This window comes from Patagioenas fasciata, chromosome 2 (assembly GCF_037038585.1).
Source record: "Patagioenas fasciata isolate bPatFas1 chromosome 2, bPatFas1.hap1, whole genome shotgun sequence".
Taxonomy (NCBI): Eukaryota; Metazoa; Chordata; class Aves; order Columbiformes; family Columbidae; genus Patagioenas; species Patagioenas fasciata.
In genome coordinates, this window is record NC_092521.1 from 119,490,002 (window position 1) to 119,515,693 (window position 25,692).

A 25,692-nucleotide genomic window follows, 5' to 3' on the forward strand; every position below is an offset into this window, starting at 1 on the left:
TCCTCCCATTCTATTTCTTAGGTTTTTCTTAGATAACTCTGTGTCAATGTGCACTATTTTCTCTTAGCGTTTTGCTTGGCCAACATGAAAAAGTCTCTGCAACTGTTTTTTAAATGTCAGTCTGATTTGGGGTGGTAGTTAAATCAATTCAGTCCTGCCCAAAATAGTAAATGTAAATGTGTTAAACAGGTCTTGTGTTCTCCTTGAAAAGAGCCTGATCAACTCCTACTGACACCAGAAAGAAGAATTTTCCTGACTTGTGATAGGGTTGGGTTGATCTATCACTTACGTTGATTCATCACCCAATAGACCTCTGACAATGCGAACAATGTTCATGCTGCCGTATCTAAGAAAATTAAATTGATTAGATACTTTCAAAATATAGCAGCTTGATTGCCTTCAGGCTCTTGCAAAGACTCCAGCTGGGTAGACTACTAATCTTTTGCAATTATTCGCATAATTATAGAATTATAATTATGCCTGTTTTCTGTCGATTGATCATGGTTCAGAATGGCTCATCCTTGATACATGAATGTAGGCGGGTTCTAAAAAACACCGTATGATGTTTTTTTAGTGATAAACGGAAGGTGATAAAGCCCTGATACAAGCTGAGATACATGTATGGAGAATATGGTGTAGAATGTTAAACATGTTCAGCTGTGTAATGCTGAGGTCCCAGCAGTCCCGTTGTGTTGTCGTACTGAGCCCCTCTGTGAGCCACGCCAACAGAGTGCCTCTGTACATATTTAATTAGGTATCTGACCCACAACTTCAGGATTTGAAAAGGGCATTTAATGTAGTTGTGTTGCATGATATGTTGCAATAATTCCTGCTGACCAAGCAATGCTCTTGAAAAATACTTTTCTTTTCTTAAGAATGCAGAGCTTTTTCCAGATTTAATAAGAAGTCCCAAATAATGAAAATCTCACTGTGGGAGAGAAGACAGACTGAGAAAGAAGGGGAGCAGCTGCAGAGGTGTACAAAAGCAGAGGCATCTGCAGGGTATTCCTCTGAGGGAGTCTTCCTCCTTGAACAGGAAGTTGTGAGATGAGTCCAAGGGGTTCACCACCACAGGTGGTGGGCACCATGTAGGAGATGTCACCAGGAAGCCTCTCCTTACCTCTCTTGCTGGAGCTATTCTCATTCAAACGAGCGAATAGTAAATACTAAATAGTACCTGACTGTATAGCCCTGAGTTTTTCAGATCTTGATAGGCCTTGCTTAAGCACATTTCCTAACCCCATGGCTGTGGCCATGGTTGTGCTGAGGTGCATCTCTCTTCTGTTTGATCCAGAAAATGTTCTCTGCATGCAAAATTCTTCAAAATCAAAGTTTTCTCAAAAAACAATAATTTCCTGCAGGAATTTATTTGGCAATAAATATTCCCAAATGATGCTATGCTCTATCCCATGGGAACAACCACATTAACAGCCCATTCTCTGGGGGATGTTCAGGGAATTGCCAAGTATTCCTGAATGAATAACTGCATTTGACTTTCCTCTGTGAATTATCCTGCAGCCATGGCATCTTACAAACAGCACAAATCAGAGTCACCTTTAAACTGTTATTTTGGCACCATATCAAGACTTAGCACAGTTCTTCCACCTACCTGATGTCTGTGTAAATCAGTAATCCCCCTGTCTAGGTTTTTAAAGACTCTCTTAAAATAATCCTGCCTCCCCAAATGAGGAGATTAAGCAATGGGCTCCAAATGGAATTTATTGATATTTTCCTACTTGATCACTTAAAACACTTTTCTCACTCTATGGTAGCTTCATAAAGTACCTTTTAGCTTTTAGCATGATCAAGGGAGTCTGACTTCTCTTTAATTTTCTGTGTAGCGCATTTAAGTGACCCAAATCCTTTAAGTCAAGGACACTTTATTAATTTACTGCTACAAGACTTTTTCCCTTTGGCATTAGCCTGTACTGCCCAGGAGGTGCATTTTTCCAGTCACGCTATGCATAAAGCTATGCCAGATTACAGGCTCTTAATCGCTTCTTTGTAAAACCATGAACATGCATGAAGGTAGTCAAGTGACAACCCAGTTGCCATGTGAATAGATCCGGGTTGTCTGCAAGCCGCCAGCGTGGCTCTGGGCTGCTGCTCCAACATGAGGTGTCGTGTGAGACCGAAGAGTGTGAGCCACAGTGCCTCTTGGGCAAAGAAGAGAGATGATTATACTTCAAAGAGTAATTCTTGTATATCTCTGCCCTCACCAGTTTTGGTCTCACCCTGAGCACAAGAAAAAAGGCCAGCTGCTGCTTTGCACTTTTCTGAAACCTGTGATGCAAGCTGGTAAGGCAGGGATCATAGAATCAATAGTTTCGGTTGGAAGGGACCTTCAAAGGTCATCTAGTCCAACCCCCCTGCAATGAGCAGTGACATCTTCAACTAGATCAGGTTGCTCAGAGCCCCATCCAGCCTGGCCTTGAATGTGTCTGGATGGGGAGGGCGTGTTCGTGCCTGAAAGTTCATTTGCTTTTCCAGCTCCGCCACCTTGATTAAAGAAGAAATTATATCTCCAAATAAATGATCCCCACTCATATTCTTCATATCAGATCTCCTTGCTGCATGATTGCAAAGGCACAATTCAAAACGAGAGGAAACCACCCCTGGTCCCCTTGAAATTCTTGCAGACAAAGTCTTACCTTGCCTTGCATTTGGATCTTGATAAACAGCCATAGCACAAACTAGGAGGACTCTGTTATTCATAAAAAGCTTGTTCCTGACCCATGCAATAAGATCTGGGTAGCCTGATCATTGTGTCTGCTGAATTTATTCAAATTTATTCCTGGTGAGCTTATTCCAGGGGCCAGGGTTTGTTGCAGTTTTATCATGTATTTTAAGTAGTTCTCTCTTCTCCTTCCTTTCCCTGTTGACATCCTTGTATTACCAGGCAGCAGAAATACCCAGTTTCAGCTTTCCATTTTACCAGCTCCAACAAGCCAAAATCTCAGGTTGTTCTTTCCCACACCCTTTCTTTTTCTTGTTTTGCATAGAGTGGTCTCCACAGAGGGCAACAGTGATACCAGCACTAGCACCTTAGCTCTTCTGACAAATGTTTCACCTAATGTATGTTGGGATTGTATGAGCCACCTGATCCCATCAGCCACATTGTTGTCAATATCCAGGCATCATCTGGCTGATGAACACACTCAAGGCTTTCTTCTCTTCAGATATTTCCAGCTGATGAACTACCAATTTGTAACAGCATTTCTGGTAAATGATGTAATTATTAGCACACAGCATGGTACATTTCACCACATTTCTGCTTACCCAGCTCCTGAAAACCAGGAAAATCAGAAAAATCTTTCCATGTCATGCCTCAGACTGTTCATTTTTATTGAATTTATTAAAGCTGCTGAATTTTAGCTCATTTTCATTTGCCTTGCTTGAGTCTGAATTAACAGCTAAGCTTCTAATTATGTACCACTATAACCAACTCAGTCTGAGGAATCAGTGATGTCTATTTGTAAATTCATGCCTGTGTTTGTATGCCTAACCCTCTACTTCCATATTTTATGCGTACTAAGAATAAGATGCTATCAAACATGACAAAAGATTATCTGATGAACCATTCAGCTATAATGCTTATTTAAATTGAACGCTGTGTAAAATAAATTACAGTTTGCTGAAGAAAATGAAGCATATTTTACCTTACACTAAAAATTGCATTTACTTTCCAAATCAATCATGTTTCCCAAGGCTGATAAATAAACTAAAATCTCAGCTCTTGTAAGCACCAGTCTCTGGATTGGAAGGTATAGATGGGTAGCTTGTGCACTTGTTTATTTTTGTCTGTGGAATGATTCTTCTCTTGAAAAACAAAAACAAAACCAAAAACCACTTGTGCCCACGGCATGTATATACATTTTTGCTGTTCTTTCTACTGTTTCTTTCTTTTGTAGTTCCATTTTCATCAAGTATTTCTGAAGAGTACATGCAGTCCTTGTGAAGGGTAAGGTGAAGTGGCAGGTAGCATGATGCCTTCTGGGTTCTTGTCTGAAACAAATCTGCACAAGCAGTGAGGTAGGGCTTTCTGAAGAGACATGTAACCCAAGGCATCTTGCCAGCAAGTGTATTCCTTGTAGAGAGGATACCAAGAGACTATTCTTCGTTATCTCAGGTCAGTGTTAACCCAAAGTGCTCAGCTCTTGAGAAATTCTCTGCCAAAGTCATTTGGAAAATGTTTGGGGTTTTTGTTGTTGTTGTTTTGCGTGTGTGTGTGTGTGTGTGTGTGTGGTGGTGTGGCATTTGTTCCTATGTTTTGAGTAGTGGTCTGTGGTTTGAGAGAGGATTTTCACCATCTCCAGCACCTTGTAGTGCCAAGAAAATTTAAAATCCTAATAGACACAAAGCTTTCTGGTATTCATATACCAGGGGTTGAACTAAAATAATTACTGGACTCGCCTTTACTTCTGTTGTCCATGTGTCCTCTTAGAGGCTGCTATCAGCAAGAGTTTCATATCTGCAACAGCTGGTATTCTAAAAACATATTGTGAAAGTCCACTTCTGTAATGACATTTATGTGCCTGATTCCCACTAAAACCATTCATATTTAAATATCTAGGTAACTTATAGAATATGGACCTTCATTCATTCATGCCTTGCAAGTCTTAGAGATGAGTCAATTTTGGGATTTTTTTGTTTTGTGGAAGACAAATCATCCTGTATCATACCAAAAGATGTAATTATTTTTCCATTAAAATATATATTTCAAAAAAACTCCCAAACCTACAAATACCCAGGCAGTGGCTTTCTTTTTTTTTTTTTTTTAATGATAATGTCTGTACCTTATAAGTGCTTGGTCAGCAGCATGCAGGAGGATGCAAAATGCTTCTAGATAGGCTTTTACTTTGCTATTCTTCCATGGTTACAATGTGGAATATTGCACTCCATTATTAGAGAATACTTATGCAGTGATTTTGATGTTAAATTTTGCTCTCTTGCATTAGTTTTTTCAAAGTAAAAATAAAAAAGGAGACGCACATTTCAAAAGCAAGACCAAGATGAAAGACAAAATATTGCTTTAAACTTTCAGCAACAGATGGAAATCTACACTAAGAGAAGTGAACTTTAAATTACATCCAAAATGTCCATGGGAAAGTTAAATAGCTTTCTCATTCAGGTTTTATTTGAACCTGTCACAGAAAGCACACATTTTCCGTTCTCTTGAATTAATGTATTAGTTTGAAAAGTGTTCTAGTTCAATGCTCTTTGATGTGACTTCTCTGAGGGATGAGTATCTGATTTTTCATTCTTCCTGGGAATCTATAATCATACAGGACTTTATCATCATACAGGATTTTATGTCCTAACAGTCACACACACAAGTATTTCTTGTTGCTGTGGAAATGTCAGAAGGATCTCGGAGATGTATCTTGAAGCATTAAAGCTGTCGTGGAAAAAAAATGCTGGGTGCTCTCTTCTTCTTGTCTTCAAACTCTCTCTGATCATTTAGGCCTTGGCATTGGCTTTTGCTACCTCTCCTCATAGGCCTGAGGTCTTTCATAACATCTCTCGCGGTTAAGCAACTGAAGAGTCAACACATGTAGAGCAAATTGCAGACATGGAATAAGAGTCAGAAACCTACTGGAGTCAGATGAAATTCCCTAGATCACCTTGCCAAGAGACTAAGGAAAGCCACGCAAGTGTTTTCCAGACTAATGGAAAAACAACTTTTTCTCAGTTTCTTAACCAAAAAAGTATTGGAGAATATAAAAAAGTAATGAAATGCCATCTCTTGCACAGTAAGAAAGCAGGATAGAAAATGAGATAAATTATTTCTGTATTAAATGTTTAGAAGCTATGCAGACAAAGGTAGTGTGATACCATTTAAACTGAAAGATCCTCATATGAGTAAGGGCATTACAGTTGTGTCCAGAGGAAAATGGATAGGAACAACACGTAAATGGTACATAATATTATACAATAACGAATGAAACAAAAGAGCTGTTTCTTTGAAAATAAATGGGTAATGGCTTCATTTAGGGCCAGAGTCTTACATTTACTCATGCATATATTTAATTTAGATGGTATAATTCATGTGGTGACCTCAGTGAATGATATGTAAATTATGGAGGGATCGAGGCATGTTAAATTTGCAAATCAAAGTACTGCTCAGAAATGTTATCTGATTTCCAGGTATTAAGTCTATGAACTCCATTAGTTGTTCAAAAGTAGGTAGCCAGTGTATATATACCAAATGAAAAAGTAAAAAAAAATAAAATCTATATCACCATGAGGCTTAAACTGAGCAGTCCACTTTCTGGAATTCTATAACATGTCCCGAAGGAAAAGTGTTGTCTAGTTATATACAATCTATCCAAGGTAGCTGCTGTATAGGCTGGTGTAGATTCATGGTTTTAATTAAGCTGTTAGCAAAATTCAGCCATAACAGAACTTCATCATAATAAAAAGAGAAACCTTATCTATTTTCCTGAGAACATAAAGTCCCAAGATTTTATGTATCTCCTACTTAGGAAAAAATTTTTTTGTAATATAGGTAATTATAAATAAATTTTATTCAGTTCCTGTTTTGCAGGGAACAAACTCATTGCAAAGGATCATAATAATAAAAAACCCCTGTTTAAACTGACTCCACTTAAAGAATGCATTATTTTTACCCAGAGAAAACAAACACACTTGGCATACAGCTGATTACAGGGTATTATCACACAAACACTTTAAGCTACCTTGCAGTAAATTGAACATTTAAGTCAATATCATCCACCCACCTGCTAAAGTTGCATGAGAAGGTTTCTCCTTAAACTTGAGAACAGTATGTTGGGAGGGGGATGGGGAAGGGGATGCCCAACTGCTTGGGGCACTGTGCATCTCTGCCCGACAGCCAATGTTCTGTGGACCCTACAATGAGCTTACAAGACTGGACCATCAACAGACAGGACCTATATGAAAGATGGGGACAGACTTTTTAGCAGGGGCTGTTGCAATAGCACACGTGATAATGGTTTTAAACTAACGGAGAGGAGATTCAGGTTACACAGGAGGAAGAAAATTTTTACAGTGAGGGTGGTAAAACACTGGAACAGGTTGCCCTGAGAGGTGGTAGATGGCCCATCCCTGGAAATATTCAAGACTAGACTGGATAGGGCTCTGAGCAACCTGATCTAGTTGAAAATGTCCCTGCCCATTGCAGGGGATTGGACTAGGTGACATTGGAAGGTCCCTTCCAACCCTAATCATTCTATGATTCTTTTTTTTCTAAATGCAATTTGTGTTTTATGGTTTTGCTTGGGTCTTTTGTCAGCTCTGAGGTTGTCTAAAGATGTGTACAGTTCTCTGCGTGATTTAAGCAACATGGATGATTTATGTAGTGCACAAACCAGGGAAATGCTCCTGCATGGTGGTGAGATTGATCTGTGCTGACGAAGCGCCCTGGATGGCACATCCCCGTAGGTGGAGCTAGTGCAGAATTCCCAAAAGGCTGCTCAGGGCCTTTGCCACAGAAGTACGTGAGGATCAGCACACCTGATGCGCTGTGGGGGCTGAAAAGGGCTTGGCAGATGCTTTGTTAATACAGTATCCCAGAGATAAATGACTCTCCGGATCTGTCACATGGCAGACCTGCAGGGAACCTCGGGAGCCACCAACATATCAAGATAGGAGAGCAGGGAAAAAAGTGCATGGGAAGGGATGATAAACTGCAGGGAAGGTGCAGCTGGGAGGACTTGTGTGAGCTGAGGAGATGGGCCAGGAGAGGTGGGAGGCAGTAACCCAGCCTTTCAGTCCCCTCTTTTCTGGGTATCACTTCATAGGTGGCTGTGTACAAAAATCAGATATAATTACATAGCGTGACAATGGCATGTTCTTGTTGGAAAGGTGCCAGTGTTTTCATTTTAAGTAGGGTCCCTGCTCTGTAATTACTTTTAAATACTCTTCATCAATTATGTGAACCATACGGTAGAGTACATGGCTTTTAGTGACTCCTGAAAAACAGAGAGAAGACTCTGACCACATTCCACTTGCATGTTTTTTTTTTTTTTTTCCATTTGGAATACATTTATGTTACAGCTTGCTTGAAAACAGAGGGCCAAGAAGAGCCCTCACAACAGTGGCATGCAAACCTCTTGGACTGAGTTTGACCCCATCAGTGTGCGATTGCTGAAGCTTCAGTGCCAATCCAAAATATGTGTGCTGCTCAACAGCAGAGAGGTACAGGCTCTTTCCAGTTGGTGTCCATCTGCTCATGGTGTTTGAGGTTTGTGGGGAACCTCTGATTTCCTTGGCACATGTCCCAGCATGGCTTTGGAGGACATTGCCCATGCTAGATGTACTCTGGTTTGGAAAGGACCTGCATCTCCAGCCCTCCATCACTCCTCTCCCGAAACGTTCCTCCCAACCTTCGTGTTCTTCTTTCCCTAAAGAAAATAAGGAATGGTCAGAATTAGAACAGGTGAAAACAGGGGCTGTGTTTATGTGGTGTTCCCTCCCTTCTTAGGGGCTAGTGAGAGTGACAGTAAAGGAGTGATACTCGAAAGGGGGGCAGAGGCGGTTGCTGAAGAGGCAGTAGATGAGCGGGTTGATGGCACTGTTCAAGGCTGGCAGGTTCTGAATGATCACAGATGCATAGAAACGCTCTTTGGTCTCAGGGAGTATGTTGAAATTGTCCAGGATATCAAAAAGAAAGTAGGGGCTCCAACAGAGAACAAATGCTGGAAGAGAGAGAGAGGGAGAGCTTGACATTAGGTAGTTTAGCAATTTAGGGAGATAATCACACATGCATAGAGAGACTGTCATAATACATAAATATTTGTTCATGCAAAACAATATCTCTCCCTATTCAGGGTCTTATTTAAGAGACTAGTTATTAGATTGTGCTTTTATTTGTCTTTATTTTTATTTTAATGCCCATAAAATATATTATGCACACTTCTCTAAGTGTTTAGAGTGCTCCCTCTAGACATATTGAGGCACTTTTGAACACTGCACAACACATAAAGGGTAAATAGGTAGCCAGTTAAAGCATCGTATGTTATAGTGAAGTGCTCTTTTAACGGTCCCCTGAGTGAGCAGCCAATCTAAATGTACGCATCACCAAAGTGCCACTCCATGACAGCGCTGCCTGTCACAGCCACCTATTTAAAAAAGGCTCATAGACATCCAGGAGCAAGGAATAACACCCTTTCACACCACATTATAGCAGGCCAACATGTCATTTGGCATGCTGTTTGGAGGTGCTGTGTATATGGAGTATGCAGGAGGAATCTCTAATTCCTCTGTTGTAATTTGAGAGGTGAATTTAGGGAAGGGAAGACTGCATTGTTCATAGCCCCTGTTTTTTTTCAGAGGTGGTAGAAATAAAAAGGCCACAGGTTTACCTTTATTTGCAGACATAGGGAATGAATCTGTCCATCACAAATTTTTATGTCATCTCCTTTCACAAAGGCTTCTGATTAAAGATTTACATTGGAACACTGGAATAGGCAGTTCACTTGACTAACCCTTGGGTATATACAGGTGCCTGTGAAATCAGACACACGATCTCTCCCTGAGTTTAATGAGAGAGTAGAGTGACCCCAGGCTTGTTTTCTTGTTACAATAATCAGTATTTCTTAGTTGGCAGTTAGCTGAGCACTCACTGAATGTGCAAGGAGGAGGTAAAATCCCCTCTTGTTTTCTAGAGCAACCAAATCATCAGTGTCTATGCACAGATACCAGCAAAATAGCAATATGCATTGTCAGTATATAGATAATAGCACCAACTATGCAGAACTTAAAGTGGCTTTCAAGAAATCCATGAATGTTAGATGCCTTCATCTGCGTGTCAAGAGGTGCTGGATGCCTAGTATTATCAAGGTCCTTTGAAATACTGAGCATCCAGGTGAGCTCTTGACATCTGAGGGTGTTGTGATAGCAGTTGTTTCTGACAAAAGCTTTCTCTGATTGCCACACAGAAAAGTTCAGACACAGAGAAACTGTTCTTGAACTTTTGAAATGCATGAATCACACCAGCCTCTCTCATGTCTGCAGATACTACTGCTAAACAGTAAGCTAAGCACATCAGTAGTAGCTATTATCACAATATCATCCACTCTGAATTTTTTGTAGTGTTGGAAAGATAAGGGATTTCTTTTTCAGTGGTAGGGGGATGGCTGTCAGCACTTGGGAGTAAATAGCTTCAGTTGCCTTCCTGCCGGTCTCTGGCAGCTAATCACAAGCCCTGTGTGATGCTGCCTTTATTTACTGAGATAAAATTTCAGCCTTCTAATTCCTTCAGGATAATGTCATTGACCCAGGACATGTAGGACACCTGCACTGAGTCATCTGCTGCTTAATTGGGAAAGGAGAGCTCATTCTTCCCACCTCAGCAGACAATGCACTTCTGACATCAAACTCAGTTGCTCTGCATCCCTCACCTCTCCTTCTTCTCCCTTGTACCACCCCAGCAGCTAACGTGCCATACGTAGTCTCTAAGCCTAAAAGACAACTCAGTTGCCAAGTGTTTTGGCAGCCCAGATGGGAAGGAGATGACCTCTTCCATTGTTCCTTTTAGGCAACATCCCTCTTTACATATGTGAGGGCCTGTGCATATCATTTCATCTGAGGCACATGTCAGATACTTAAAATAGGAGCCTATGAGTCAGAGGACAGGGGACGACAAGGTCAGAAGGCAAGTAAGGGGATCTAAGTAAAGCTCCTTCTCTGAGCCATCTACTGTGCTTTATTTGCTAATAACAGAGGAAGCTGAGGAAGACCAGATTCTCAACATAAGCATCCTCCCCAGCTACCAGCTGTGAGGCTTCTTACTTACCAAGGATAATTACAATGCTGTACTTAATTGCTTTCACTTTTGCCCTGGATATGAACCCACGACTGGTGTAGCCAGCAGAGGTTTTGCCACCTGTGGAGAGAACAGTTCAGCTTCTGAAAGAGGAAGGATACTGCATGGATGTGTCAGCACATCTCTCTGCAGGCAGGACAGTGATACGTAGCCCATCCTTCCCTAAGGCCAGGCAGGGGCTCTGTAGTCCCTGAAATCTGGACGCTTGCAAACCTGTTCAAGTTGGACACCTAAAACCTGAGCCCTCCAAAATCAAAAGGTGAAATGTAAGCAGAAGAGATCTTTCTGAAGCTTTGTGGCAGCTGGGTATTCCTGATCCTTGACACTTAGTCCAGAAAATCACTGCCTATGTGCCCACCTGAGTCAGTTTAATAAAAACATGTGCCAAGACAGCTACAAAAATGCGACCAGCGTGATGTTATAGGAGTCATTTTCTGAAAGGAACTGGCAGCTACGTTTAAGAAAAGAGAAAATACAACCTGGCGAAACAGACTACCTTTTCACTTTTAACTGCATTTCAGTCAGGAGGATTTTAAAAATCTACATACTCCATTCCCTTAACCTCTTACTCTTTTTGATGCTTTGGGTAATCAGTCATGCATTTTACTTTCCATGTTGACTCAGTAATGAGATACAAAATGCTGTTATACTAGCTTTTCAGAAATGAAGTGTGGTTTGAATTGAGAAGCAAATTCTATTCAGTCTCACACCAATGCTGGTTGATCTCATTTCCTCTGAAGCCACACTAATGTCTCTGAGGATCAAGTTCCATATTTGAATAACAGTTCCAACATGACTGGAATAATATGCCTGATTTCATTATTGGTGTCAATTTGCTGTTCATGTTACTGGGTCAGAATAATTAGGTTCGCCATAGTGAATAGACAAAAAGGTCATTTTTCATGAAAACATCTTTAAACTCTTGTAGTCCAAAGTCAGGACTGGAATTTTGATTAATGTAATTGGAAATAACTGTGTACACAACTTCTTGCACCTCTTATAAAAACAGAATATTGAGGCTGTGTCATTCGTAAAGAAAAAAATACAAATAAAGTTAATGTGGTCTTGTTATCAGTGAAACATCCCGTGTAGAAGCTTGAAATTAGTCCATATATAGACTACTGGAAATCACTTGGTGACTTATAGAGCAGAATATACCTCCTGAATGAAGAGAATGATATTTTTTTCAAGACTAGTTAATATTTACCATGTCTTGAAGGCAGGATCATTAGAAATCAGTCCTGCTCAAGCTTTTCAAAGGAATAAATCTTGGATTATAGTTGACAGATGTCAGATTATGACATAAGGATATCTAAATATGTGCAACATCACATTAGGGCACTTCCTTCTCTGCCAGACATGATCCATGATCTTCCTTCAGGCAAGCAGCAGTAACCTGGTCCCCGTGGTTTGATGTGTTTCCACTCAACACTTGGCTGCACTAGCTGGTTGTGTGCTCTTAGAGTTGTGTTGTAAAACATATTAGCATAAATGAACATACTTTTCTTCATAACTAATAGCAAAGGCAGCTGACAAGTGAAGATACTGAAACGATTTGTGCTCTTTGCTGAAGTAGCTCAGAACAGTCCAAAAATATTTATGGTGGAAATATTATGGTGGAAATCTTAGCTCATTTTATGGATTTCTGTAGCCAGGAATTTCTGAGCTTGACCGAAATCCAGATGTGCAAGGGCATGTGAAAGCACAGCAGAAGTGTTATCAAAGTATATGCTAGAAAAAATTATTCCAGAAATGGGCAAAATTCTAGGAATAGGGATTCTAATTTCTAGAACAAGGATTTTTTACTTTAAAATTATTTTCTCACAGATGTTTTCTATCCTTTCTCTAAAGGCGACTTAGTGTCACAGGAAAGAAGGTAAATAACATAAAAAAGAGTTATGAATGAACAATTAAAGAAACCCCATTTCCACCACAGTGATGGAAGCCCAGCGGAATAATGCGTGTCCAGCCACTCCTGGATTTGGGGGACCTGCCAGATTCGAATAATGAGACTGGAGATATGTGTGCTGACACTCACCAGGGCAGCTGGATATGATGACAGCCTGAGCTTTACTCTTCATCCAGATGGTTCGAATCACGATTGAGTATATGACGCTACAGAAGGGAAAGAGTCATAGGTATTATGAGACAGAATAAATTTAACTGACGTGCCAGTCATTCATGCTCTATGAACACATGTTTATGTGTGAGGAGCTCATAGAGACCATGGGACTGCGTAAGAATAATAACAATAATGACGACAACAACAATGATAAAATATGACTCTCCTATGATACTTTTCAGAAGCAGATACGGAGAGTTTTCACTGTGGAAGTCAGTGTCATCCTGGCTTTGCAGATGTCAAATCAGAGGTACAGAGGAATGTGATGATTTGCCCAAGATCTCATAGGGAAGAGCTCATCGGGGATTTTGAGCTAGCCAAGGTGAAATTTGCCTGGGTACTAGTCCCAGGACACTAGCCCTGAAATCGGGGAAGTAAAAGGAGTGACCTGGTTTTGCTGCATGTATATTTCTGTTCTGGTGTTACCTGGTGTTTTGGTGTTACTTTGGTGTTAACCCCAGACAGTGCTACAGGCTTGGGAAAGAGTGGCTGGAAATCTGGCTGGCGGAAAAGGGTCTGGGGACGTTGATTGACAGCCAGCTGAATATGAGCCAGCAGTGTTCAGGTGGCCAAAAAGGCCAACAGCATCCTGGCTTGTATCAGGAATAATGTGGCCGGCAGGACTAGAGAAGTGATTGTGCCACTGTACTCTGCACTGGTGAGGCCCCACCTTGAATCCTGTGTTCAGTTTTGGGCCCCTCATCAGAAAAAGGACATTGAGGTGCTAGAGAGAGTGCAAAGGAGGGTGATGAAGCTGGTGAAGGGTTTGGAGCACAAGTCTGATGAGGAGCAGCTGAGGGAACTGGGGCTGTTTACCCTGGAGAAAAGGAGGCTGAGGGGAGACATTATTGCTCTCTACAACTACCTGAAAGGAGGTTGTAGCATGGAGGATGTTGGTCTCTTCTCCCAAGTAGCAAGTGATAGGACGAGAGGAAATGGCCTCAAGTTGTACCAGGAGAGGTTTAGATTGGATATTAGGAAAAAATTCTTCATGGAGAGGGCTGTCAGGCATTGGAACAGGCTGCCCAGGGAAGTGGTGGAATCACCCTCCCTGGAGGTGTTTAAAAGGTGTTTAAGCAAGGTTCTTAGGGACATGGTTTAGTGCTAGAGTTAGGTGATGGTTGGACTCAATGATCCTGAGGCTCTCTTCCAACCAAAATGATTCTGTGATTCTGTTTTGTGAGTATGAAGCTGACAAATAAAATGGTACCCTGGGGAATTTGATAGGGACAGGACCCATGAGAAATGCAGTTAAATACTATGGTGCTGCCTTTCAGGTAAGAAGGCCCTGAGATGGAAATTCAGGAGGACGGAAGTGTCAGGGTAGATGGGAAGAGTTAGATATTTCAAAACTAGATCCAGCACAATTTGCATGTTTAGAGGGCAATATACATATGCTTTTAATGGGAAAGCTGAAAAGTGCGTTAATCCACAATGAGCTTGGATAGTAAGGATGTTTCCCTAGGTGATAACAAGTCTGGAATTCTATTTATTTAATATAGAATAGGCAAAAATAATTCCTTCAAGCTGAAGAGCTGTTTGAACCCACATCCTGGATAAGGATGTTACTTTTTCAGCAATCTACATCAAAAAATAACGAGGCCTTGCTCTGTCTGCCTTTTCTGCAGCAAGCATGCATAACGTGCAGCTAAAATCACTAAGCAACAGCATACTTTTGACTGTTGTTTTCCTTTTTAGACTGCTGAGGAAGACAAAAATAATTTTAAAATATTTCAGCTAATGCACTCAGGTTGCCATGTTTTCCTGTTGTAAAAATGAAGCATCATAATAGAAGTCATCGTGTGCTCTTTGCAATACACTGCAGTGTTACAGGGGAGCTGCAGCAGCCTGACCATTAATTGCCATAAACTTTAGTGATGACCCTTGAAAAAGGTGCAACTAGGGAGATTATTTCAGAGTATTTTCTAGAGATAAAAATGTGTCTTACTATCATGTAGTTTATTTTTATTATCAGAAAAGATATTATTCTTACAAGAGCTTTCAAACTGATATACGAGCCTTTCCTACAGCACCCTAAATTCCTAGACGCACTTGCAAAGGCAGTATTTGTGGGTCTTGGAGGTTTCCTTTGTGTGGAAGCTTGAGCCATCTGGTTTCCAGGCTCGATAGGTGAGAGCTGGAAATTCAACGTGCAGTCTGGGCTGTGCAGCAGAGCAGTAATGTACTTGCCCAGTGAGTGTTCTGAATGCATCTGCCATGGACTCCATCTTGCCCTCCTTAATCTCTTCAAAAGTCCAGCATGGCTCCCAGATGACTTGAACATTTTTCTTTTATCTCCCGGCTTTTCAAGAGCCTGTTTATTTATCAGCTGATGCACTTGAGAGTTTCTTTGTATTTTTTACTGACAATGGTGGAAAATGGATGTATCATTTTTTCTTTGATTATTCTAGTGAATAAGAATGTATTATAATGATAATTGTTGTCAAGAAAATTTCCATCCAGCTCCTAAAAGTCCTGTTTCACTTTTTCTTTTTTCTTCTTTTCCTTAGCCTGCTAGCTCTAGCCTGACCTTTTTATTTGCAGTTTAAACAATATCCCCTCTGATGCCAACCTGCCTGTGTCCAGCATGACACATTCAGTATTGCCTGAGCATCAGCTCTAAGGAGCTTAACTCCATAGTCAAACTACTCAGACTCCCTACTTTCGGCCAGCTGCCCCAAGGACTGAATTATGAAGTTGGGCTCCTCACTTGCTTTCTGTGTGACCCCAGGAATCCTGCCCTCCTGCCTGCCAAGTCTGGTAGGAGCATCCCTTTCCCTGGGTGTAGTTATAGCTCTGTCTTCTTCATGCACCAGCTGAGGGAGGTGAAGTCAGACCCAGGAATACACTTGACATTTTACATATGAGATTTCATGCTGTTCCTTTGAATCCTTAATTTTTAGAAGTCCGGGGGAAAGTTTAATTCCTGGTTTAACCCAGTGGCTTCTAAAGTGCTGCCAACATAATGGATTGTCCTGATGTTTTTGCATCTGTTCAACAATCCTTCTTTTCTCTATTTCTGGATCTACTGGAGCTTTCCTTATTGGGAGGGGACCAGAGTTGGTGTAAAGCTGCTCTGGGTGGGTGCTCAGGCAAGAGGAGCCACTTGTCATGCCAGGAATACTTCCCAGCAACTGTTTTGCCAATCACAATTATGCCTTTATGCATCACTCTCTGGAACTCCAGATCTTATTAGTGCTTAATCTTTCCTTTTTCCCCCAACTATACTGGCATGCAGCTAAAAACTGGAGTTTCCAGAAATGCGTCACCCAAAGCTTAAGGTCATGAGAGGCGTCTGTGTGTGTGTATGATTTAAGCCACAATAAAAAGAGAGTACTTTTGGAACAGAAGCTGTATTTTTCTTACAAGGGAAAAGCAGGTTTTGTTTTTTTTCAGAATGCATTTGTAGCTTCTTTCATTCTGTAAAAGGTGGCTGGGGGAGGACATGGCACTTGGTGACATCTCAAAGGGTGGGAAGAGATTCCCACTTGATGGAAAATGAAGGGGTTGATGAGGCAAGAGTAGCAAGGAACAGATGACAACTGGTATTCGGCTGGACAGGAGGGTGTTCGGCAATGGTCTGCACCGTTCTGACTGTATCGTCATCTCTGTTTCCATCCTTTTGACATCAGGCTGCTCAGTCTCCACTGCCAAGATGTAAAAGCAAACTGTACATATGTGCATGGCAAGCCTGTTGTTGCCACAAACCTCATATTCCAATACACGTAGCACGCCTGCATGCTGCTTGCTTTTATCTCCTCTAAAGGCACCAGGAAATGTGATGTATAGTTCATTAAGTCCAGATGTTTCCAGGTTTCTTTGTGTTTGTAAATGCATAGTGCAATGGGCTGTCAGCCCTCACTGGGGATTCTCAGGGGCTATGTAAATATGTGCTGTAGTTACTTTAATGCATACCATGATGTTATAATATTATATAGGTTGTTGTGGCCCATTATTTCCAGGTGAGGGACTAAAGAAAGAGAAGAAAGAGGTTAGGTGGAGTAGTCAAACCTAGATGGAAAAATAATTCAAACCTTTTTGAGAAGGAACCGCTCAGGCTGCAAAGACTACAGGATAAAAAGCACATGCTGTTGATCTGCAAATGCAGTGATTTTTCTAGCCCTGATAAGATGCATATCTAGGGATGTGGCAGGAAAATACAAGAATATAGTTCAGACTATGAATGTATTTCAGCAAATTAAATTCATGGCATCTCTAAAAGCAATTTAGCTTCGTCCAAATTCTGAATGACTAAGACGCATGTTCATTGTAGCATGTTATCAGTTAATGGTGTTGTTTAATATGACCTCATTGATAATTACAGCATTCTTTGTCAAAGTAAATAACTTGTGGTTAGTCATACAAATGTTACTGTGAGTAGTCCCACTCCATCTTTAATTCATAAATCACTTTTGTTTTGTAAAATAAAATGTCTTCTGGTAAAGCCATGTATTGATGTTAACAGTAGTAAGAATTATTGATCTGCCTACTTTTTAAACACAGATTTTTTAAAAAATAAATAATTACATTATGATAGCATCCCACCCAGCCTCAGTATTTACCAGTAAAATGAGTCTTTACCATGGCAAAAAGTACACTTAAGCTCCCTGCTAATTGCTTGTATTTATTATCCAGCATTGCCTATTGTTCCTTGTACTTTATTTGTGTAAAGTGATGCAGTTGCATTATGTCTTATGGTAGCTAAATTATAGTACTATTTATCCAAAGACAAAAGGTATATGTAACTTCATCTGAGCGAATCATTGTAGGCATGTGTAATGGGTAAGCGAGAACAGACAGGCAGATATTAGAACATACGTTCAAGATCTAAGTTTTTTTATTTAGAAATGGAAATTGCAGGGAAAAATGATTGTGCTTGCTGAATTAAGCTCAAAAATTACCTTTGTTACTTTTATTAATGGTATTTGCCTTCCCTTTGTTTGATCTAATTCAGACAAATACTTTTTATTTAATCTATTTTTTATTTAATTGCAATGCCTTGGGTTTAGTTCCATATTTTTCCTCTTAACTAGTTCTGTTTTTCCTCTAATTATTTTTCTGCTGCTCCAAAGCAAACGTTCTCTTTGGAGTTTTGATTTTAAACAGCAGATGGATCTTTTTTCCTCTGTACTTCAAGAAGAACTTTCGCAATTTTTTAAACCTCAATTTGGAATTAGACAAATGTAAATGCATTACGTTTATCAGGTTAAAATATAACAAACATACTTGCCAATCATGAATAACAGCTAAAAAGACTCAGAATTTCTGGATACCCGAGTGCCAGAATATAATTATGGTTTGGCACAGCGTAGTGATACAGAACAGAAACCCAGTCGCTCTCCTGTCTACCCATCACAGGACCTGGGGGAACGAGGTGCAAATATTTACAGGAAAGAAGTCTGTAATCTTAATTTGACCCATATTTAACCTCAGTTCAGTCATTCCCCAGAGATGGTCAGCTATCACAGATACCATTTGAGATTTGCTTGGCATATCTTGGCTTAGGAGAAACGGCTTTGGTTACAGATCATGACACTTGTCTCAGAACAGGAGGGAACTAATTAGTACAGGTTGACTAATTAATTTTTCTGATTTTTCTGGGGTTTGGTAGGATGACAATATCAACAGCAGAAAAAAGTGACAGATTAGTCTAAATAAGAGGAAAGATCAGGCCACATTTTTTAGCACCGTAAAGAAGAACCTGAAGCAGGATCTGTGGCTCTCCCTGACCGACATTGAGATAGTGGGGAGAAGTGAAGCTTTTATATGAAAAGAACAAATATTCTCCCCTTTTCTCAGCTCTCAAAGATAACTACACACTTGGGTTAAACATCTAATCACAGCTCTTCATTCTCCTTTCATTATTCAGATCTTGTTCATTTGTATTACAATCAGAAAAAAGACTTGCCACGAAAACACAAGAAGCTGTTTGATAACTGATTGCTGATTCTCCAGTTGTGAAGAAGTTATGGGAACAGACCTCCCAAGTGTTTAAATCTTTTAGGGCTGTTGCAGTTTTGTTCACAGATTGCCTTTATATATATATATATACACACACACACACACACACATATATATATATATAAAGACATTTTCTTCTTGTTTGTACTTTGGCTTGAAATGTGTAGGGTTCGCTCACACACCAGTGGAAGGGTTTGCCAGACTGAGCATAAGGTTATCAGATAAATAATTCATTCCACAGGCTGCGGTGTTATGAATAACACATCTGTGAGTTAGTTGAGGGCTGTGTCAGGAACATTGGAAATCAGCTCTGCCGAGAGAGATGAGGGATGGATGAGAAAAGCTTTAAAAGACGATGGAACCTGGACTATAGCAAGTGAAAACCGCTCAGCCAAAGCAGGATATCTAGTGGGGAATTAAGTCCTGCACCTGAAAAGTAAAATTTTATCCTTTGTATGCACTTCGGAATAACTGTGCCAGAAAAAGTGCTGTCATCAGTGAACTGCTTTACTCTAGAGGTTAGGTTTTCAGCAGATTCAGGCAGCAGAACTAATTAAGAATTAACTCCGCCAGCCAGTGTCCCACATTGTGTCAGGCACATGCCATGCAGCTGAATCAGAGTGCGTCAGCAGAGAAAATGAAGTAGATGCACAAGCAAAATGAATTATTATAGAAAAGGTCTTATTCTTTCTTTGCGTGCATCCTGCCTCAGTTCCTCAGTAAGTGTGACATGTGCCTTCACTTCTTGTTTATCCATATTTCCAACTTCTTAGATACTAATCTTTGACTTTTCGGTCACACATTTATGGATTGTATTTCCTTTGATATGTTATGGCCTTTCTTTAATAGCATCTGCAGTGGAAGGCTATTAAATTTAAAAAGTCACAAAAATGCCTTCCCTCATTCACTAAATAACACCTCTCATTTTTATAATTAATCTTTTGACAGAGTAACACACAGTCACATTGTATGTGATCTCTCTTACTCACCCTTCTGAAACAGCATCTTGTTTGTCATCAAACCTGCCATGAGTCTGAAAGTATTCACTGGAACAAAACTTTTGCAGAGAAATCAAGTCCCTGCAGACACTAACAGCCATTCCTGTTGTTCTTTAGCTGCAAACTGCCTACCAGAGTATTTATCTGCTGCAGCCACATTAGGTGGATTAGCTTCAAACTCCTGGACTGCCAAGAAATTTTAAAGAAATAGAAGTCACTCCTCGAGGCTACACTGACAGATGTTTTACAGATGTATCAGCTGGGAAGTTTCAACCTTCAGTTGTATGCTTGAAACTTGAAAAACGTTCTAAAAAAAATAGCCAGTTCTTTCTAAACTGTGTGGCATTTGTTCATAACGTCTCTGCTGACCTTGCTCTGATGGTAATCCTCTTTTTATGTGGTTTCAGACAATCTTCTCTATTCTGAGGAAAACAGTTTCACTGACAACTAGAAATAAATAGGCTCAAAAAAAATCCTTCCCTGGCTCATCTCCCTTCCCTCCTCCCAGTGCCTGGTACCACTTAGGATCTGTCAAGAATTTGATTTCAGCTGACAAGGACATGGGAGCATTTGTGTTAGTGCACACTGAAACCAGGAACGTGTTTGGGCAGGCAATGGGCATTGCTCTACCCCATGGCTCCAAGGCCAGCGTTTCAAGTTCCTGTCCTGCCATAAACTTCTTGTGTGAAAGTCACTTAAGGTTAAAGCCACAAAAAAATGTAGGATGCTTAATTCATGTCTCAGCTGTCAGGGCAATCTCATGAAATGCCAGTTTCACTGCCTTTCCCTTTCCCTCATGTCTCCATCACCTTCTTGCTTCTGGGGATTTACTGTAAAGCCAGTCTCAGGGCTGATCTGGTTTGAATATCTTCCTTTGGCAGGGAGCAGGGGAACATAATGCCAGCAGCTTTGAAAAAGTTTTTGCTGTGTACCTTGCCTTTTCCTGCCAAACAAGTATATAGGCCACGTAAAGAGCAGTGTCTGATCTGTAATAGAAAGCGTGAGCATCTGTAAGTTTGAGCATGAAGATGTTTCACACACCTGTGGAATGACTGCTAAGTGGACAGGCTATGGCCCTTTTTCCTAAAACACTTAAGATGTTGGCTAGAATTTCCTGATTACTAGCTACTTGAGAAAATTCATAACAAACCTTCTCTCATAGTAACATCCAGTTTCAAAGTTTTCTAGTGTCATTTCTTTTGCACAGTTAAATTACCTTTTGTTTCTTCTGTGTGTGTTTATTCTTTTTGCTATTAGTGCTGGGCTGCAGATCCAGGCACATCTTTATTTGCTTATTCCCAAGAATATTTTTTTGGCTTATTTAAAACTAGACTGGTTTTAAGATACAGAAAAACATACAAAGAGAAATAATCCTCTCCAGGAAGGCAGAGCAATTGGACAACTTGGGAGTAGTTTTTCTCTATTGCTATCATGTCATTTCTTTAAGGAGAACATTTCACTATTTTGCTTGTTATATCTGTGCAATCTGGTACAAAAATTGAAGGTTTAGCAAACCGATGCATTATGAGTAAAGCATAAAAGCTTTCCCTTCTCTCCAAGGAGGAACACTGGTCAATGTCGAATTCATATAAAAAAGTCAGCTAGATGAGTTCAAGCACCATGGTTTCCTTGCGCCTGTGTTTTTGGTTCTATCAGAGGTAAACTTGTTTCCATTAGAAGCTGCGGAACTTAATCTCTTTGATTAAACAGTAAGAAAGTTTTTTGCAGAACTCAGCTGGAAAGGAGCTAAAACCATGACACTGTCTTTATTGTTTAGCTTATGTAGCCAGTCCTATTGTCATCTAGAAAAGATCAGCCTTCTCAGCCAGCTCTCACCTGGGCTGCTAAGGAGCAGGGAGCTAACGGAGACTTATGGCTCATCACCTGCTGGATGGGCCAAGAGAGATGTCCAAGGGACATGCAAACATAGTTCCTCTCTCACAGCCTAAATAGCATGTCATCCAATTATTGAGAAAAAAATGAGTCCCAGCAAGTTTTCTTTGCAAATAAGAAGAGATAGACATCAAGAAATCCTATTGTAACTATGCTACTGAAAGAGAATGATAGGGAAAGAAAGGAAGATAATGCATCTGAGTTCGGAGAACAGGTTACTGACACCAGCAGCCTTTCAAGGCAGTTGAGAAGCCTCACACCTCTTCCGCATCAGTTTTTGTCTGCTCCTTTGCATTGTTAGCTCCTCACAGCTAGATAATTTTTATTTAACAGTGGCTAATGTCTGCACCCCAGAGAAGGCAATAAAATTAGTCTGGGATATTGACCTCAGTTTAAACACAGATGCTGCTGAAGATCATCTTTGTGATTCCAGGCAAATCAGTCTCAAATATTTGCAGGTCAGGTTTCCCACAAGATGGGAAGAATTTTATCTGTTCATATTTTAGGACTGGTTGGCAGCTTCATACACGTGGAGATTTCTTTCCAATTCTGGTGAAGAAACAGTCTTCTAGTACTATGAAGCTTGAGAGCACTTTAAGTTAATTTCAGTTTAATTACCATTAAGAGTGCTTTCCTCTTCTTTTATTAAAACTATGTTTTTTCTTAATAGTTAGACATCCTTACTGGATTTATAAGGATACATTTCGAGCCTGAATCTGTGGAGATAAGTGGGTACACTTAGAGATCCAGTCCTTTTTTTCAGAAAAAAAAAAAAGGTTCCTAGCTATTAATACTGCATGGAGAACATCCAGGGCAAGTACAGCGACCCGTGCATTATGTGATAGAAACTGAAGCATCAATAAGGCAGGTGTGGAAATGAAATTGTAATGAAAGAGTAGAAATTAAAACATTAAGCTGATTGCACACTGGGCAGCTTTCACCACATACTTGCTGACTGCAGTTAAGGCTTACCTGATAATGATCAGAGGAATGAAGTACACCAGGAAAGCCACCACTGTCATGTAGGGTATCCAGTAGGAGTCATCAGGCCATAGAGCCCAGCACTGCACTTCCCCGTTGGAGAGCTGCCGTTTCCCGAAAATAATCAGAGTCGGTATGGAAAACAGGAAAGAGAGGCTCCAGGCCACTCCAATAAGAACTTTCGCCTGTCTTTCTGTGCAACAGAGTCAAACAGAGGGTGTTAATGGGGGTGCTGGCGTGACCGGCCACTTGTAGCAGTGCTGACAGAAAGGCAGGGAGGAGGAGGAAACTGGGTGAAGAAAGGGAATTTTGGTGTGCAGCTGCTTCGTGCTGAAAAGGCTGCAGGGGAGAAGGTTTAATCTCTTTCTTATGATAAAAACTCATGTTGTTATGGGCTTGTGTTTTAAATGTTTTATTTAAAGATGCTAAGGGTCCAGTGAATCTGAAATGCCATGAGAAAGGCACTTGTCAGGGTCAGCAAGTCAGAAACATGAGAAGTGAAACATTCCTCTGTGCCACCAAGAACACCAAGAAAACATCTTGAATAAATGCAAAGGACCACAGGCTTACCCTACTGCATGCTCTTATCCTCACACAGCAAAGCACCTGTCAGCAGGAAGACACAGAGACAGAAAAGAAGACAGAGCCTTTGTTCTTTGTCAGGCTGTGACCAGAAAGGGTTACTTAAAGCATAAACTAGGTTGGAGTGTACTGGATGTACTGGAGGGGGAAAATGTCCTCCTTGTGATGGTAATTAAACAACTTTATGCATCTTGTAGTGAGAAAGCTTGCAAAACACATCCGATCAGGAAAGAGGAAGTGCCTCTGTTCAGGATCGGAATGGAATTGCAGAGATGTCTCTCTTTAACTCCAACCGCAACTCAGCTGCCCCAATGAAATGTGGTCCTGGAGAGCTCGGGCATCTCCTGCAGTTCCCTGTAGTGTTACAGGGATCAAATCCAGCTCCTGATGATGGGAACATGCCCAAGCAGTGCTAAGGTTGGACCACTAACCTTGAGACAGGGCAGAAGATAGCGGGATGGTGTTCAAGTGCTCAGCCCTATTTTATCTGCCACAACAGACATCAACTAGAAGATTCTGCTGGATCTCATGGTGAAGATCAGGAACTGAAGAATCCTGAAGCACTTGGCAGATTTAGGCTACTGATTTCCCTTGACTTCTGGCCTCCTCTACTGCCAAGTGGGGAAATCTAGTAGGAAACCAAATGATGTCTGATGGGGCACATGGAATTTTGTAAAAATCAATGGGTTGGAGCAAACAGTCCCAAGGCATTCATTTTCACAACTCTGCATCTTCTGACTAAAATCTCTCTATCTCTAGCTGAGAAGTTTGGGGAAAAAAGGCTGATCTGTGAAGTACCAGTAATTCTCAGCAGCAGTTATTCCTCCTGAGTCAGGTTGTGAGAGGAACAGATGGGGGCAGATTTTTTGATCTGTGAAGTTTTGGTGTTGAAATGTTTTATTGTCCTACAAAATACCCGAGGTTGTATGTAAAACAGAAAATCACTTTAAATTATGCATATCAAGAAGAATGTCTTTCTTCCTTGAAGCTCTAAGAGCAATATGAAAGTGTGTGGGAGAAACATTCAAAAAGCAATTTTATGCTTTATAAAACATCAGTTGCAAATATTAACTTATTCTGCTCATTTTTAAATGCCAGCCACGTTCAACAAAATACAGTCTTGCTAATCTAGGGCTTAAGGGAACTGTGATGACATTGACGTGAGAGAGTTAGATTAAGTCTATAAATACTGCACAGGCAGGAGAGAACCATAAAGTTTCCCAAAGCATAACAGAATAAACTTAGCAAAAGGGATATTAAAAGTAAGTTTCATAAAATATTTCCTGACAGAAAGGGCTTTTAGATTGTGAGCTCGCTACTTAAACAACATACATGCAAGCCTCAGACAGGCCCACATGTCTGTTTCTGAGGGGAAAAGATCATACTTGGATAATATACTTTATGTTTTGCACTGTGTAGCAACACCCTTGATTTGAAGAGAAGTGGGAAATTTGGGTTGGGCAGGAGTGTTATTTTATCTTTGTTTTTTATAAAACAGTAGCTGCAATGTTCATTTATTCTTGTTTTTAAATGTCCTACGTGTTTGCTATAATATGGTCTTGCTAGCTATAAGAACTTTACAGGGCACTGATAGTATCTAGGTAAGTAGACTTTTGTTTTATCAGAATAATGTTAATTGGCTGCCTCATAAGCAGGTTTTTTTTATGTTGTTTGTTTGTTTGTTTTGTAAATAATATGGTCTAAATGCCAGCAAATCATGTAGCTAGAACTATATCAATTAGCTCAGTATTTTCCTTTAAAAACAATATTGCTCTTTAAACTGAGAGTTTTTCATACTGAGGTGGTCAAGACTAACACCCAGGGTTAGTGTGGGAGTCTCAGTCGTGAGCTCTGGCACTGACTCACCTAAAAGACGTTTTCACGTCACCGTCCCCTTTGCCCGGATTCTGCCATCTGTGCACTGTGGCAGCAGTTTCATGCACATCTGCCTCCTTCCGGCAACATGTGGCAGGGAGGCACCTCTTGGGAGGAACTTTGCTCCTCACTACTGAGAACAGCAATGCTGTGCAATCCTTTTATAAAGCCATTGCCATTTTAAAATCGGATTTTAAATCTGGAGAGAGAGAGACCTGTTCCAGAGTCACATTGATCTGATGTACCTTAGTGTCATTTCCAGCCCAAAGCCTTGCAAGGGGGAGTTTACACCTATTTGGGATTTGTCTTTTACTGAAGCAGTTCTATTGTTGCTTGTTCTCTAGTTTGTATACTGCTTGCATATACCTTTTCAATATGGTGAAAAATTTATAAAATATCTTCTGCTATAACTTCTCGCTTTCTTTTCAATCTTTATTTTACGATTTATTCTTAAATGGTCCCTTTAGTTATTG

The 25,692-nt window shown here is 40.5% G+C and overlaps 1 protein-coding gene across 1 annotated transcript in view; it reads right to left on the reverse strand.

The window, feature by feature from the left end:
- Positions 1 to 8,015: 8,015 nt before the first annotated feature.
- NPSR1 (neuropeptide S receptor 1) overlaps positions 8,016 to 25,692 on the reverse strand; it is a 60,263-nt gene continuing 42,586 nt past the window's right edge. Inside the window, exons 5-9 of the mRNA XM_065832206.2 lie at positions 22,754 to 22,955; positions 12,846 to 12,922; positions 10,778 to 10,867; positions 8,498 to 8,678; positions 8,016 to 8,384 (exon numbers count right to left, since the gene is read on the reverse strand). Coding sequence (XP_065688278.1) covers positions 8,291 to 8,384; positions 8,498 to 8,678; positions 10,778 to 10,867; positions 12,846 to 12,922; positions 22,754 to 22,955 — 644 coding nt within the window. The 3' untranslated portion in view covers positions 8,016 to 8,290. The remainder of the gene's footprint in view (positions 8,385 to 8,497; positions 8,679 to 10,777; positions 10,868 to 12,845; positions 12,923 to 22,753; positions 22,956 to 25,692) is intronic.